General features: G+C 38.9%; 1 protein-coding gene across 1 annotated transcript in view; it reads left to right on the top strand.

The window, feature by feature from the left end:
• FREM1 (FRAS1 related extracellular matrix 1) overlaps window positions 1-18,227 on the top strand; it is a 123,727-nt gene that overhangs the window by 34,613 nt on the left and 70,887 nt on the right. Inside the window, exons 13-18 of the mRNA XM_070431700.1 lie at window positions 683-891; window positions 3,523-3,616; window positions 7,378-7,630; window positions 11,895-12,089; window positions 13,148-13,333; window positions 14,638-14,834. Of these exons, the coding sequence (XP_070287801.1) occupies window positions 683-891; window positions 3,523-3,616; window positions 7,378-7,630; window positions 11,895-12,089; window positions 13,148-13,333; window positions 14,638-14,834 (1,134 nt within the window). The remainder of the gene's footprint in view (window positions 1-682; window positions 892-3,522; window positions 3,617-7,377; window positions 7,631-11,894; window positions 12,090-13,147; window positions 13,334-14,637; window positions 14,835-18,227) is intronic.

Raw genomic sequence — 18,227 nt, 5'->3', positions numbered from 1 at the left:
CATCGATGAGATGAGAAAGAAACATCGATCAGCTGCCTCCTGCACACCCCCTACTGGGGAAGTGCCCGCAACCAAGGTACATGCCCTTGACCGGAATTGAACCTGGGACCCTTCAGTCTGCAGGCTGATGCTCTATCCACTGAGCCAAACTGGTCAGGGCTGACCCATTTCCATCTTTAAGATACTCTTTATAACTGGTGTTTAAAAACTCCAATTTCCCAAGTCTTCAAGATTTTTTTAGGTTGAAAGAAAGAGATGAGTGATTTCTCTAGGGGAATTTGATAAAGCTTTTGATTGTTTTGTAGATTAAGGTATATATGTCGAACAATGGTAGGTGTGGACATGATGATAAATGTTATTATTTTCTCACGTTAGCTCCACTGATAGTAACCAGTGTGTTGCTTTTACTCTATGGGGTCTGGGATAAATGAAATGTAGATAATTTCAGTTCCACAGACTTGCCTTGATTCTTCAGATCCATCCATGCTTAGAATCAGAAACATTTAGTAAATCACATTTTTCAGCTGAGATGTTCAACTATGAGCTTGACCGCTTTATCACATTCTTAAAATATTATTTAACAGGTGAATATAGTACTGAGACTTTTTATTGATTTAACGAGCTCTTTCTTCAGGGATACTGCATGGAACAAAGCTTTCAATGTTGCTTTCCTTATTTCCAGGTACTCGCCAACCCCCTAAGAGTGGCTGAGGGCGGTCACTGCGTTATCAGCACAGAGCACGTCCTGGTTTCCGACGTGGACACAACACTAGACAGTATCTACCTCTTCCTGCAGAGACTGCCTCAGCACGGGAGGGTGGAGCTGAATGGATTTCCTCTGAGCACAGGGTGCACATTTTCTTGGGGAGACCTCCATGCCTTAAAAGTTAGGTTAGTACATTTCCTAGCTTTTTTCTTTTATACGCTTTGGCTCCCGTCTGGATCAATGGTGAGGCAGAGGAAAAGAAAGAAGTTTGTCCAATTCATTCAGAAGTGCTTTCATGCCACTTAATACTTTTAAGAGTCAGTTGAAAATTAGAAATGACAAAATTTTAATTTTTCTTCAGGCATTTTCTTTCCCTTTGGCTTGCTGTACCAATGGGGTTGATTTTATGGGTATTTAAACAGCAAAAATTCATTACCACGAATATTAAATTTGCTGAAACTGCACATATTGCAAGAGATAACAGTCAAACTAGATGAATATAGAGTGAAATCATCTGTAAGGCGAATCTACGTAATTGAACTTGGCCTTAAGAAAAGTCAATTTCATAACCCTGGAAACTCTGGGATAGAATTCTCTAGCATGGTAGGATAGCTTTAGCACAGTCTTCAGTGTAAATTTTATTATGTTCTTCTGGGAAGGGGATTTGTAGGCAAACAAATAGGGTAGGCTGGGTAGGTATGGCATGGAGTAGGACTTGGCTCTCTGACAGACACAGACAGAGCAATTCCTGCCTCATGGTTCTACAGTAGTTCCCCTTACCTTGAACCTAGTCTTTAGGTTCTGTAAGAAACTTTTTACAAAATCTAGTAAAAAAACAAAACCTTCTCTATAAAAACAAAAGCAACATACTAGTTAATTTCTCACAAGTTCAAATTATAGATAGGAATTTTGGCCTTTTTGATAGAGTATAGTAGAAGGTGTTAAACATCAAATGCTTAGTTCCACACTTGAATATTGACTAGGAACTAGGATTTGTTAACAAGATCAATTTAATTTGACAATTTAATTTATTTACGTTGTTCAGTCTCCAATATCTTTATCTCTTTTCACTACTCTTATTAAGATTTTGTTTTCTTTTGAGATCTCAGCTCTTAGCTTCATGTTAGAGAGCTGTTTAAGTAATTCTTACTAGGGTGTGAATGATGGGTAGAAAAATAAAAGTACCAATATTTGCCAGCATATGTAGTTCAAGTGTTCTTCTAGAAACTTGCAATTATGTTTTTTTAATTTAATCTTTACATCAGTCAAACCTGACAAGGTAGATGATTCTATTCTCATATTATAGTTGAACCTAAGGTACAAAGAGGTTGAGGTCACTTAGCTAGTATATGGAAGAGTCTAGTTTTTTCCCTTTTATTGTTGAAAGTATGTAGGAGTCTTGTTTTAAAAGAAGTTCTGTTTGACTTCATAGACATGCCTTTGGATGTGTACTCCTAGACCTACTTGGCCCTTTAGAAGTTTAGCATGGTAAGATAGCTTTAGCACATTATCTCATATCAGCCTATTTTTGATGAAAACATCAGGGAGCATGACAAAATAAAGTAAAGGAGGCAGCTTGTGGGAGGGATGCTGGGGCTGGGAGGGGGACCTTCTCCACCACTGGAATAGAATCCCAAACATGAGTTCCTAGCCAGAGTATGGGGGAGACTAGTTCTGAGAAAAATAGACACACACACACACACACACACACACACACTCAATATACTATACTATTTTTAATGCAACTTTCTTTTCTACTTTGTTTTTTTAATCAACTTTGTTGAGATAATATTTACATGCCATACATACACAATTCACTTATTTAAAGTATACAATTCAGTGGCTTTTTGTATAATCATAGATTTGGGCAACTCTCACCATTATCAATTTTGAAATGTTTTCATTACCCCAAAAAGAAATGCTGTACCCTTTATCTGCCACCACCACCCCCATCCTTTTTCTCCTCCCAGCCCTAGACAACCACCAATCTATTGATTTACCCATTCTGGGCATTTCATATAAATGGTGTCATACAATGTATAATACTTTGTGACCGGCTTCTAATTTGATTTCCTGTCTTATTTTCTTTCCTATGTATCTTAAACAGATCATTGATAAGCTAGAAATTTGGCTCAATGCCACAGCTGTTTGGAACTTACTGTGTCACTACAGTGGTCTGGGGAGTAAAAGGAAAGTCTAGGATTAGACGATTTCTTTAAGACATTTGACTGAGAATTAAAGGGAAATGAGGCCAAGGCTAGACCAAGGAAAAATATTTTTAAGTCGGAATTTTTTTATAGATTGAGAGGAAGGGAGCTAATAAATAGAAAAGGGAAAATGGCCGGAGAGAAGCAAAAACTGATTCATAGATCAGAGTTGGAGAGAAGAGCTGAACAGATCAGAGCACAGGCATAAGGATTATTCTTAAAAGTGGGGAAGGAGGGAAAATCATGAAAATCCACAGAGTGTCCCGCTTTTACCTGCCTACTGCTCAGTCTCAGCGTCCCCCTGGCACCAACCAGTATGTTCTGTAAGTAGACTCGTTCCCATTGTCACAGTGGCAAGCTGAAGGACTGCTTTTTTGATTTGGGAAGACATTATGTATGCATATAACACATTTTTTCCAGCGTGGAGCAATTTTACATTCCTGGACCCTTGAGTGATCAAATCTGTGACTTCATGATTACCTCGCCATCTTCCAAGGTCTCCCGCTGCATTTTTGATGCTTATTGATTAAGCATATGGCCAAAGCCATGGAAGAACTCTTGTGTCAGGCATCTCAGTGTGCTCTCCTAGTGATAATGTCATCCCCACAGGTATCAGCACGATGGATCTGAGACACTTCAGGATGACGTACTCTTGGAGGTCACAGACGGCACCAATTCAGTAGAATTTGTTCTGCACATTGAGGTGGGTAGAACGTTTCCTTCCTGGTTCATATAGAAGTAGAGCATCTGGTTTGGCAGCCTGCTTGGAGTCCCTGGTAGAATTTAAAACAGAGACTCCAAAGGAGAGAATGCCTGCCTTCATCTGTGAGTGTCTCAGGACAGGCAATAGAGGGCAAAGTTGTGTTGGTGAAATGGGCACACTGTTTCTCTCTCTAGTCCATTTAAACATACAACTGCTCTGACCTCAAATCCATATACTTAACTTGAAAAGCAATTGCTTTTACATATAAATTATTTTTTTTAAATATATTTTATTGATTTTTTACAGAGAGGAAGGGAGAGAGATAGAGAGCTAGAAACATCGATGAGAGAGAAACATCGATCAGCTGCCTGCTGCACATCTCCCACTGGGGATGTGCCCGCAACCCAGGTACATGCCCTTGACCGGAATCGAACCTGGGACTTGTCAGTCCGCAGGCCGACGCTCTATCCACTGAGCCAAACCAGTTTCGGCATATTATTTCTAATATTGTTGAGCTGTAACCCTCAACCTGCGGCTGGGCAGGTTAGACTAGTATCACTAGGATTTTCTTTGTAGTGGGGAAGAAGCTGTGTCTGTTTATGTGTGGTGCCCCTTTGTGAATTTGCCTGCAGTCTGTTTGAAAGGCTTATTGTCCCCCTTTTGACAAATGAAGAAAAATCTGCACATAAAGGTTGAGTACATGCCCAAAGGCCTGATGGGAACCCCCAAGTTTCGCTGTTGAGTGACAACCCAAGTCCATAAGCATAACTCATAGGATTTGCAGGTATTTATAGTTAGTGACAAAGGAAGGTTTTCAAAAAGACTCATCATGCTCCTGGAAGAGTCACTGAATATCCTTACTATGCTGTATCCTACTTCTATTTGAATTTTGTCAGATCTTTGTGATATGAAATTATTTGTGATAATAATAATGTGTTTGTATGATGTTTTACAGTTAATAATTAAGAATGATCACATCCATCTAGTGTTTTAAGAAGTAGACAGGGAAGGAATTCTCCCCATTTTATGGTGAAGGAATGTAGGTCCAAGAAGGTTCAATGACTTGCCCAAAGTCATTATCTTGACTGTGTAGACCTGGGCTGACATTGTCTGGTACTTGCACTAGTGTTCCTTCCTCCTCACCACTGCATCCATTGTAACTTACCATGTGATTATAATTTTCATGTTGCTAACCTTTCCAGTCACCATGCAGAACCCCTCCTTCCATTTTCCCACTTAATCCTCCTGAGGGCCTTGGGGTCTAGATGAAGAGCAGCATGTTACTTAAGCTTCAATAAGAAAAGTTAGTTTTTATTGGCAGACTTTTATATATAGAAAACTTTTCTGAGTTACCTTTTTTTTCTGAAAAGCGAATTTTAAGGGAAAATAATCCAATCCAACCTATTTTCTATTGATGACCATCTTCTTATTGATGACAGTAAGCAGTACATTTGGGGAAAAACAATGTGTTTATTGTTTCTTTTTGGACAAAAGGGCATGACATTTGAAAGCCATTCAGAGGCACAAGCAATTTTTGGCATATGATTGTTTTTTTATCTAGGAGGAATGTTTTAATTCTGCTGCCTTTGGACTTTATTATTCATTTGAAGCAGAGGCTATTTTGTGAACTGCAGGATGGTCATCATGAATGTATTAGTGAGATTCATTGATCAAGTCAAGAAAAATAATACAAAGGGTCTTTAATGAATCCACTCAGAGGATTTGAACAAAGATATTGTTTCCTAATAAGCCAATAGAAAATAGAATATTGCATACATGTTTTTACCTGTGATTAAATGAACAAAGCTACATTTCTATCACCACATCCCTCTATCCATTAAAGGAGAGCGTCAATACAGTTTCATGTATACTTCTTGTAGAGTTGCACAATTGTTTAACTAGCAGGATAATCGGTGCAAATATACATGGTTACAATAATTTATTCCATAAATATTTAATTACTGTCTTCTCTTTGCCAGGTCCTATGCTAAATGCTTGGGATATGATGATGAACAAGACAAACAAAGCTTACAGGCAAGGGATAAAGGCAAACATTAAAAAGATTATTGCTGACATAATTAATTATTTAAAATGCTAGAGGCCCGGTGCACAAAAATTTGTGCACTCGGGGGGGGCGGGGGGGGGGGTCCCTCATCCCGGCCTATGCCCTCTCGCAGTCTGGGACTCCTTGGGGGATGACTGCCTGCTGGCTTAGGCCCACTCCCCAGGGGATTGGGCCTAAGCTGGCAGTCAGACATCCCTCTGGCAGCCCGGGAGCCCTCAGGGGATGTCCACTTGCCAGCGGGGAGCAGGCCTAAGCTATAGTCGGACTTCCTTAGCACTGCTGAGGAGGCGGGAGAGGCTCCCACCACCACCACTGTACTGGCAGCCGTCAGCCTGGCTTGTGGCTGAGCAGAGCTCCCCCTGTGGGAACGCACTGACCACCAGGGGGCAGCTCCTGCATTGAGCGTCTGCCCCCTGGTGGTCAGTGTGTGTCATAGTGACCAGTCATTCCCAGTCGTTCTACTGTTAGGGTCAATTTGCATATTACCCTTTTATTATATAGGATGCATGTGTTGTACAAATAAATGGGGTGTTAAAAGAGTGTAAATAATAGAAGTTCCTAAATGAGTCTGAGGCCTCAAGAAAGTTTTCCCTGTGAAATTCACATGTAAAATGGGGGAGGAGGTAGCCAAGCAGAGAGCTGGGGGCAGAGCATACCAAGCCAAGGGCAGAGAGCAGATGCAGAGATGGTGCAAAGACCTGAGATGTGAGGAATGCAGTGTTTTGGGGTGAAATGGAGTGCGGTGGCAAAGGCACCCCATAGCATGAGATGAGGTCAATGACATCCTAGGAGCAGCACTGGGAAGAAGCCATGGAAGGTTCTCACAAGGCAGGGACTTGATGGGAGCCAGATTGTAAAAGATCCCATTGGCTGAAGCATGGGGGAAGGAAATGCAGGGTTGAGAGTATTCACGGGGCCGGACTTGATAAATAAACATGCAGCATACACCAAGCTGCCCTTGTGAGCTCAGAGGAGGAATGCCCTTCATTCCTATTTAGAAGATTTCCTTTTTCAAATTTCCCCATCATCTTTTTTAAAATCTGAGAGCCAGTGTGAGCCCATGTGGCTTTTCTTTCCCTTCTACTTGGAGTTTTATTTTCATGACTGTGAGAGAAAAACGTTTTGTCAAGCTGAAACCTGGCATTGATTTGATGGTTATGGAGTTTCAGATTTAACTGAAAATGTTTGACGTGCAGCTGCTGCTTATTGTAAGTCCAGAGAAACTTCCTGGGTGGCAGGAAGTGGAGGGTAGAAGAAAGCTTTGTAATCACCAAGTAATTTGAAGTATAAATAACTTTGATGTGGGAAATGTAAATGCATCAGGCCGTGAGGACCAGACTTCCTCTAGAATATGCGTGAGTTTAATGAAGGAGGACAGGGGCTTTGGTGAAGGATGCTTTATATCACATTTATATTTTGTCTGCCTGGAAACAAATGGGATATTTGAGTCCCAAACCATAACTGTACTCTCCCATTCCTACCTCAAATGTCTCTCAGGTGGGTCATTTCTTGCATGATGGTTCATGTGGGGAAAGTTAAAAGATACAAAATGCTTGGCCTAATTCCATGGCTATTGTTTCATGTGCCTGGAAGATTGAAAATGCCTGTCATTCTGACTATGAGCTATGGGTTACCAGTTGGGCCATTTGTCATTGCTTTCTTTTTCTTGAAAACATGCATTTTTTTTCCTACTTAGGTGCTCCCTGTCAATGATGAGCCACCCATCCTGAAGCCTGACCTCAATCCTCAGATGCATTGCTCAGAGGGCGACGAGGTGGTGATCACCTCTGAATACATTTTTGCTACCGATGAGGACAGTGATGACTTGAAACTGATGTTTGTGATTTCTCAAGAACCTCAGCACGGGGTGGTGAGGAAAGGTGGAGTCACAGTGGATCAGTTCTCTCAGGGAGATGTCATCTCAGGGGCCGTGACCTACAAACACACGGGTAAGTGATGGTGTTGTGACTAGTTTGAGAGAAGAAATGTCAGTAACGTGACAGAGTCTTAACCCCACTCCCCACTATGGGTTCCAGGGATCTAACAGTCTTACTGCGTCCATGAAAAGGAAGCAGCAGCAGCCTGTATCCCGTTGTTCAGTAAGCTCAGCACCCTTAGAAGTATTTCTGATCTTGGTAATAGAATGCATTTCAGAGTAGAAAAAGAGCAAGTGCTGTGTTCATGATGCTCACACATAGACCGTCCATTCACTCTGGGCTTGTCCTCACTCCCTTTTGGACAATGTCTTTCTTTGACCATCACAGTTTCTGGGTTCATAAATCATAGCATCATAACAGAAATGTTATTAATTGTCAAAGTTTTACTGACCACCGTCTAGCTGCTAAGAAGTAACCGGCCTGCCTTTTGAGTTTCTGAGAAGCGAAGATGAAGTCTTAGGCTTTGTGTAACTTGTCCGCAGTCACAACAGTGATGGACACAGATGAGAGGTGCAGCAAACACTTACTGATCAGCATCATGCTTATGTTTCTGGCATCACATTACATCATTACTCAGGGGGCATGTGTTCCCAGGTAAAATATTCAAATAAGAGTAATATTAATTCGCCATCTAATATCTACAAGGCACAGTACTGGGCACTATAGGCTACAAAGGAATATAATCCAGACCCTCTTGTGAAGAACTTTTCCTTTAAATGAGTAGACAAACCCACTTGCATGCAAAAGTGACAGTGTGATGCATCTGTACTTCATCACCCCTTGCACTTCCTCAGAATTCCAGATTGAGGGCACTACCTCAGCAATGACACTGTATGCTTCCTCTGACGTCCTTCCATTGCCTCTGTTACCATTTCATGTTTATCACCCGTATGCCTCTCTCGCCTGTACATTCCATGGGGGGAGTACAATTGGATATGCAGGCCAAGTGACTGGTAGTGGTAATAAGAGGCATCAGAAGTCAAATCATTTTCTTATTTGAAGAGATATATAGAGAGAATGCAAACAGTGAGGGGGTAGGAAACTCAAGGAGGGAGGATTGAGATAGCTAAGAATTAATTTGGAAATGGGAGAAAACATTTGGAAATAACATTTTTATGTGTACTTTGGAAAACAATGATTTATTAGGATACCAATAGTCTCATGTTAATTAGTTAGTATGGCACATTTTATTTACTTCTAGACAATTTTTTTCTTTAAATGATATCTCCTTATCTTTTCACTTGCATTTAGTCTTAGATAAGGTTTATTTAGTTATTTCCTTTTCTCAGGGAGCATTGTCCAGGTTTTTGATGTCTTTCAATGTCTCTCAAAAGTTCATAACTAGGTATTTCTTTTTGATTTCCCCAGTCGATCGCAAATAGACTGGCAGAGAGGGACCCAAAGACCAGCGATTGTCATTTACAACATAATTTTACCATCTTTGGCAGGCTCGTGCAGCATAGATGAATTAGGGTGAGCTGAATGTGTCTTCTCTTCCAGTGCCCTGTTCCAGGTGCTAAACACCAGGGATACGTGCCTATAAATCTCTTCTAGTGTGATAGCCATGTAAGGGAGTGTAACTATTTTTTTCATAAGACCTAGTAGGACATTGGGGCAAATTATTTCATGAATTTTTTTGCTATGTTATTAAGTTAGCAGAAATACTATATTCAAAAGGTATTTTCTTTTTTGAGTGTTATGTTTTCTTATAACGAAACGTTCACTCAATTACTCAATTGGTAATTATTTAGCGCTGTGCTAAGATCTGTATAAAAAAACGACAATATTGTAAGATCTAGTTTCAGTGGCCTAACTCTTGTCTACATACAGTGATTATAAAGGCCACCTGAGAATGATTTTGTCACCATTATTTTATTTGCTTTCTATGATTATGAAAATAATACATTCTTACTGCAGAAAACTTGGAAAGTATCATGAAGTTTTAGAAAAACTTACCTTATCACCTTATTTATCTATCAAAGTTCAACAATTCAGTATTACAGTATTTTATTTTCTAATCACAATTTTTAACATAGTTGCAATTGTATTGTATGTCCAGTTTTATAGATTACCTTTTTCATTAAAACATCTCTAAAATGTTTAAAATATTTATTAAATGTTATAAAGTTACTATAAACATAAGCTTAATGAATATTTTATGATATAAAATACATTATTAATTTACTATTCTCCCATTATTAAACATGAAGTCATTCAAAATTGTCCTCACTATGATTAAGAGTTTTAAGTATAAATCATGTCCTTAGACTATATTTTATTTCAGGGTAAAGAATTCCTCCACTTGTGTTGTAGTTCTGGTTTAATGCTCAGGCTACTTTTCCAGCTCTTTTTGACATGTTTCCTATACTTCCATTATATTGAAATTACAGTTACTGAATGTACTACACTTGACTTTCTCTGGCATGTGTGCCCTCCCCACAGCCAGTACTCTCATCTTCTTCACCCTTGGTGCTTTGTACAGAATCAGACTGAGATATATGTATTTTCCAGATAATAGGTAAAAATTGGCTCAATAGTGGCAATTTCATATCATCCCATTTCATAGATACACACATCTGTGATATTTTAAGTAAATTTGCATCTCTTTTTCTATAGACCGTGTCAGTGCCTGACACATGGTAGGTCTTGTGACATTTGACATTCTTTTGAAATGTCTTTTGACATTTTCAAAATGTCTTTGTTTCTCTGCTGAAGCACCCAGAACACTAATTGTCACATAGTAGACATTAAATATTTAATATATATTTATTGAGTGAATTATGAATAAATATATTTTAAGCCAATTTATCTTTTAAGTATATTAAAGGATGATAGACCTCTTTTTTTATAGCAAAGGTGGAGATTTATTGAAGAACAAGTACAGACTCCCACATGGGGAGAGGGAAAGAGTCCTACAGAACGGACTCCCACGTGGGGAGGGGGAAAGGGTCCCCGGCCTCTTATTTTTTACTTTTCCTAAGGTTGAAGGCTGGTTGTTTGATTCTATTTTAATTTTTTAAAAAATCTATTGATATATTTTTAGAGAGAAAGGAAAGGAATGGAAAGGGAGGGAGAGAGATAGAGAGAGGAACATTAATTTGTTATTCCACATATTTATGCCTTCATTGGTTGATTCTTGTATGTGCCCTGACTGGGGATCGAACCAACAACCTTGGCATATTGGGATGATGCTCTAACCAATGGACCTTCCCAGCCAGAGCTGGTTGTTTAATTCTAATTTTCTCAACTTCAACTCTATTTTTCTTAAAACTGGTTTCTTGTTCTTTAATCATTTAGTTGCTCAATAATATAATTTCTCCATTATTCTAATGTGTTTTTTTAAAATAGCGAGAATAATGCCAAGCATAATATTCTATAGATGTGACCAATGTGTCTTGTGAAATAGCGATGCCGTCCCTGATCTTTTGTGCTCTAGTCTCATTAAAACTTCAAACCTAATTGCTTCCCTTTTGGCACTTTCAAAGCCATGCATGAGTATTACCAAAGCACATCTGGTGAACGTTTCTGTCCCCCGGATGCTGAACACTACTACCTCAGTGCTGTTAGTTAGTAACCCGAGTGGATTGTCCTGTTCGCCGATAAATTATCTAATCTTCCTTCTTCCCTCACTGCCTAAGTTGGGGGCATTTTGAAACTCATTGGTGTAAACCCCAAAGAGTAAAAAGAAAATGAAAACAAATCTCACTTCTTTTCCAGGTGTTGTTCTTATTTTGATAACATCGTGGCTATTTTATAATGAGGAAAATACCAAAACAAATGACAAGAATGTGGATTATCTTTGTGTTTCACCTATCCGTGTTCTTCTAGTTCTTGGAACTACTATGTGGTTGATGGTTGTTCATTTAAGGTGGTTAATGCAAATGGGCAGACAATTACCACAGGGACAAGGATGCCTTCTGCTCTTCCTGATGTGGTCTAAACAATTACGAGGGAAGAATGAAACCATCACTAGTCTAGTTTGGTGTCTGTTCCTTGATCATTTGTGAACTGTCAGGCCCTCGTTAGCCCCTTTTGCCCCTCCATATGGTGAGAGATGTCTGGCAGGGATCTCACCAAAGGCAACAGATGGGCAAGCATTTTTGCATTATTTTCACGACTCTATTTGATTTCATCGTGATAAAATGGAATTTTGCATTTTAGCCACATACTTTTTTTTTTTCTTGACACCCTGTGCCCGTAGAAGGGGTTTGAGTAGAATACCCTGGTATTCTATATTTTTAAAAAGTCAGGTTTCAGCTACAGTTGTGTCTTCCAGGTGGTGAGATTGGCCTGATGCCCTGTTATGACACCATTACATTAGTGGTTTCGGATGAAGAAGCAGGCCCTTTTGTGAATGGCTGTTGCTACAATGGACCTCATCCATCTGTTCCTCTTCATGCGTCCTTTCCAGTGTATGATCTCAACATCACAGTGCATCCAGTGGACAACCAACCACCTTCACTCGCAATAGGTGACAGTGGTTTTCTGTCAAAGTCCTATTATCTCACCTAGTCCCATGCCCATGTTCAGTGAAATAATGCACATACAGTCAAAATGGAAAACCACCATACAGAATTGCCTCCAGTAATTGCCTTAATACAAATTTGTGGAAAATCCCAAATCTGTAAAAGATTACGGGGCAAAATAATTTATTTATTTAAAAATTTAGATAATTCTGAATGGAGAGAGCATGCAAATGTGTGTGTGTGTGGTGGTGGTGGGGGGGGGGTGTTGGGCTGAGGACAACATTGGAATCCTAAATTATTCTGGTTTTATTTCACATGGGAAAATACTATTTGCCTTCTGGAGAGAGAGAGTAATTTATTTTACCCATAATAATTTCTATCAGAACAGAATGAGTATACCAGAGAGACCATTTATATATATTTAACCTTATTTGCTTTTTAGAAAGTCATCTCTTCATAAGCGTTATGTATATGTTCTGTCTCTCAGAAAAAAAATACAAACATATGTATGAATGTTATTGTAATTTGCAAACCATCTCCCAAGCAATGTTCTGGAAAGAAAGCATTGTCCCTGCAGAATAATTAAGCACCAGACATGAAAAAAACGTTGGTTATGAGCAATTCATAATAGCTTGCAGGCAATTAACGCTCTGACAAACAGAGGTAACAACTGATCTTGAAGAGTACATAAACCACATTTAGTGCCTTATCATTAAAACAGTTTGGCAATTCTTATTTTCATTTGTCACGTCTATAGAGACACAAGGGAAATCAGAGTTCCTTGAGAATGACTGAAGGGCTAAACTGGAGCATTTAGCATTTCTGCTGTCTTTCCATTATTGTCTGGCTTGCTAGTACAAGAAAAAAATATAATTCCGTAAGTCAAATTAAATTCCACCCATTACCCCTGAATATTTTCACTGTAAGGAGAATTATGCTGAAGAAAATGAACATCTCCCATGGAAGTATATGTGAATTGGAATTTCAATCACTCCCTTTGTCCTCACTATTCTGATGGGAGGATTGCATGCTAAGTCATAATTGTGCTATTATCTGCATGCAGGTACCATGTTCGTTGTAGATGAGGGTTTCTCAGCAGCCCTCACCATTAACCATTTGTCGGCCACTGACCCTGACACTGCAGCAGATGACTTGGAGTTTGTTTTGACTTCTCCTCCCCAGTTTGGCTACCTTGAAAACACCCTCCCTTCCGTGGGTTTTGAAAAAAGCAATATGGGCATAAGTATAGGTAAGTCGGTTTCATGACCAGCAGTAACTCACCTATGTTTATGGGTCTTACCAGCCATCCTATGCTCGATAACTGGGTAAGGACTTCAAAAATGTTCAAAGCACCATATGTATTTGAGGAATTGTTACAGCTGATACTTTTGAATATTAGTATTTTTTCATTTTAACTTGGCGATTTCCCATGCATGCAAGTTTACTTCAAAATAAATGGAAATGTCACTCATGAGAATGAATAATTTCTGGGGACCTAAGGTGCAGCATGGGCACTGTGGTTAACAATAGTGTGTTGTATGTTTGAAAGTCACTTTGCGAGTCTGCTTTACTGTTCTCACTGCCATGACCACAAAATGTTAATTATGTGAGGTGAATGACGTGTTAACTAACCTTATTGTGCCAAACATTTTGTGATATATGTATGTGTCAAAATCCTCACCTTAAACTTACACAATGTTATATGTCAATTTTATCTCAGTAAAGCTGCAGGGGTAGATTAATTGCATTAAAGTTTATGCAATTTTCCTGTGACTTAATGCACAACATAGAGCATTTTTCTCTGATTTAAGACAGTGTCAAAATACCAAAACAGCAGGTCAGCTAATTCTACTCAGTCCAACCAGTTGCTTGATATGGATGTCAAGCATGCAGATGACTGATTGACTTTGAAAGAGATGGTTCCTTTCTTTTTTTTTCTAATACTTTCTTTTATTTGATATTTTTAAAAATTGCATTTGATTAAACCCTCTATTGGTAGAAAATCAATATATAAATGAGAATTTGAGGCCCCCGGAGAGGAAAGGTAAGTCTGTAAAGGGTAGGTGGTCTCCAAGCCCACACTTTTAACTCAGCACCTGGCTTAGGAAACATTTGACTCCTTGTCCTTTTCACCTGACAGCCATGGTACAGGGACTGCCTTAGTGTCTGGTAAAGGCAGAGAAATGGCCTCTTTTAAATGAAGCATGACAAGAACTGCTCACACAGAAGTGGTTTTAATCAAGAGAAGATTTCACTGACCTAAGTATATGAAGAGTGGTCAGGAAGTCCCTACCCATCCTGGCTAGCAGTTATCAGTTATGGCTCTTCTGTTTTCCATGCAAATGTTACCCCGTCTGTAGGATGTATGGATGTCCGTCTTTATGTCGACAGCTGATAGTCTTTGTCACAGCCCCTGAGAGCTGATTCTTAGGTCAACTGCCATGATGTCTTGTTTGATTTGCTGAGAAATAGTCTATTGGCTAAAGGATTAAGGACTAGTAGCTTGGAAAAAAGGCTTTTCTTATTTACCAGCTTACTCCTGGTGTGCTCCAGCTTCGTTTCAGTGGAAAGACATGAAGGCTTTGCATGTTAACTATGTGCAGTCCAGGCACCTGAAGGTGGAACCAACGGCTGACCAGTTCACGGTGTACGTCACAGACGGGAAGCGCCGCTCCCTGGAGATACCGTTTTCTGTTATAATCCACCCCACCAATGATGAAGTTCCCGACTTTGTGGTGCAGAATATTACTGTAAGATCAGAATTTTCTATTTCTCTTTTATCATTTTCTGATTTTATTTTCACCTTGTCTGTTTACACAGGTTCAGGTGTACTTAACACATCAAGTTGATGAGGAGTGGGGAGGGAAAGTAACAAATGTCATGTAACGCAATCACTTAAAATATTCTAGTAATCATTATGCTAATGATAATTGCTAACATATAGCAAATGCACAGATGCAATTATAATTGCATGTATACAGGATAAATACTTTCTAGGTTGTAGGTACTATTCCGTACTCCTTACATGTATTCATATCCTCACAATAGGCTTTTAGAGTGATGCTATTATTATTGCAATTTAGTAACTAAAAAAATGAGGCATAAAGAGGTTAACTAAGTGGTCCAAGATTATAGAGCTTGGAAGTAAGGAGTACATAGGGAATTTGCACCCAGTAGTCTGTCCACACCACACCCTCTTCAACAATGCTCATTGCAAGGACTCTTGACTCACAAACTACAGGCATCTTATTTTATATAGTTAGATATATGAAATTAAAAATAAAATTTGAACCATTCTTTTTATGCATATTTTTTCTTTTTTCTTTTTGTTTTGTTGTTAATATTTTTTCCATTGATTTTTAGCGATAGTGGAAGGGAGGGAAAGAGACAGAGAGAGAAACATCAATGTGAGATAGACACATTGATTGGTTGCCTCCTGCACACACCACAAACAGGGCCTGGGATCGAGCTTGCAGCCGAGGTACATGCACTTGACTGGAATTGTACCCGGGACCCTTCAGTCTGCAGGCTGATGCTCTATCCACTGAGCAAAACCAGCCAAGGCTCTATTTATGTAGTTTTAAAACTGTTTTTATATAATAACATTTGTTGGTTTTATTTAAAAATTCAGATATATAGTTAAAATGACCCATAATATCACCCTCAGATAACACCTGTTATCTTTTAAATAATAAAAAAGTATGTTATTAAACAAGTCAGAATGTTGATAAGCATATACAGTGAAATATGAAATTCTCCCTTTTCAAGGGCTAACTAATTATGTTGAAAAATTTTTTATATCAGCATAGAATTCTTTTTAAACACTTTAATTTTTTACATATGATAATTTAATCTACACAAATATATAGCCAATTCTGATTAAATGGATGAGCCCAGACTTTGATCCATGTGAGGGAGAAACATCCATGGGCTGCCTCCAGTACACACCTAAACCCACAACCTAGGTACATGCCCTGACTGGGACTCAAATCTGCAACCTTTTGGTGTACAGGATGACACTCAAACCAGGTGAGCCAACTGGCCAGGGCTCTACTGAATCTTAATGGTGTGTGAGAGCCACTCCCCAGTGAGATTTGAGTGCCAGCTCCTGCCTTTCTCCTTCCGTTGGAACATGGATTTCTCTGAAGCTCACCTATGTAATTATGAGGCTCTAAAACCTACAAATCATTTCCTCTACACCTACCTCTATTGTCTTGTATGTATGTAGGGTTTAGGGGTGAGGTTTCTGGAACAATTAGGCCACTGGACACTGTTCCTTGCTCTTCTCTGAAGGTAACCATGCCTTTTCCCCGAGCACTCCGTAGAGAACCCATTGAAGACTAACAGATGTGAGCCCCATGCGTTATTAGCAGAGCTGGCTTTAAGTGCCAGGTGATTTTTTTAAAAAGTCATTTATTTTGCTTTCTTGTCAAAAAGTTTATTTTGTAGACAGCTGGGTTTCCGTCAAGTTGTGTGCAACGTGAGAAAAGGTGAGGTTTTAGTTTAAGTTACTATAATCCATTTCAAATCTACTAGTGAGTATCTGTATTTTGTGTATATTGATCTAAACCTTTTATTTATCATCTCAATAAACAATTAAATGGGCACACAAAAAAAAGAATCCCACATTTTTTCAATGAAATGTCCCAGTCATCTTGTGCACTGACTTACCATTTTGCCACATTGTGAGTCTGGGAATCCCAAGCTCTCTGAAGAAGGGTAATTAGAACATATGTTTAGATTGCTTTATTCAATTTCTTGGAGGAAAAAACAAGTTAGATCAAAGATGATTTCATAATTATATCAGTGTGCATTAAATTGTGATGTCATCTTCCTTAATAAGTAGGGCCAGATTTTTTTTTAATATTTTATTGATTTTTTACAGAGAGGAAGGGAGAAAGATAGAGAGTTAGAAACATCGATGAGAGAGAAACATCGATCAGCTGCCTCCTGCACACCTCCTACTGGGGATGTGCTCGCAACCCAGGTACATGCCCTTGACCGGAATCGAACCTGGGACCTTTCAGTCCGCAGGCCGACGCTCTGTCCACTGAGCCAAACCGGTTTTGGCCAGATATTTTTAAAGGCATAATTTTAGCTCAAGTATCAGATATGGCAAGTAATTCTTATTTATGCAAATTCAGTGAAAAGTGGTTGCAGGAAGACTGTCTTTAAAGTCAATAAGAGAGGCTGAAAAAAGGGGGCATTTTCACAAATCTAAACCATGTTAAAATGCCTGCTCAGCCATGATGACATTCCTCGTCTCCTCTTTCCTTTTGCACTTCTTGATTATCCATATTTAATAGCACCAGACATTTCCTTCCTGGCATTATAATTATTGATGGACAGGCCTTCACAGTTCCATCTAACATTGATTCTTTAGAATATGTATAGTCCCCACAAAATATAGCACAGTGACATGGCAGATTTCTGATAAGCAATGTTAAATTGATACATGCTTTTAAATTAGATCTTGCTGCATTTCAAAATAGAAAACAAATATTTCTTTGTTTACTTTATTTTTACTGTAAGAGAAGACCAAGACAGCTAAGTACAGCTAGTCAAGTTGTAAATGACTAGCTCCTACATGAAATAAAAACATTCAGTTTGTACTTACAGGAGTAGGAAGCCTGATGGGTGTGAGAGTGGAGGAAGGTAGTTCAGGAAAAGTAGAAGTGTGAGGGTGGGGAGAAATGAAGGGTCCGGATTAAAATTTACACCATGACGCATCCAGAAGGACCCTTCTCAATTGTTGTTGGTTTTAATAGAAATACAGAAGTTTTTGCTGTAATGATAAAAATTTAAGAACACCAAAAAAGATACCCCCAGTGTGTCTAGCAGATATTTGTGCCATTTCTAAAACAGAAACATAAAAATTGTAAAAGGAATGAGGCCCAGCAGGTTAAAATGACAGCTTAAGATCTGAAAGTCTGTCTACACTCAATTTACAAGTGAACTTCTCTGTAACTTTCAGAAAGCAAGTATCTTTTGGTTGCTTTTTTCCTAACTTTTGAATTATGAAATTTTATTTGTACACAGACAGAGACACACACTCAGAATTTTTTGTCCATCATAGAAATGAATAAACTGCTTTGAAATCTTCAGCAAAAAAAATGTGAGAGAGATGAATAGATTTGTTGTCA

The sequence above is a fragment of the Myotis yumanensis genome, unplaced genomic scaffold, assembly GCF_028538775.1.
Source record: "Myotis yumanensis isolate MYYU_CA2020_CCGP unplaced genomic scaffold, mMyoYum1.0.hap1 SCAF_12, whole genome shotgun sequence".
NCBI classification, from domain to species: Eukaryota; Metazoa; Chordata; class Mammalia; order Chiroptera; family Vespertilionidae; genus Myotis; species Myotis yumanensis.
Note: the sequence above shows the minus strand (reverse complement) of the source record. Positions and strands in the feature narration are given on the sequence as shown.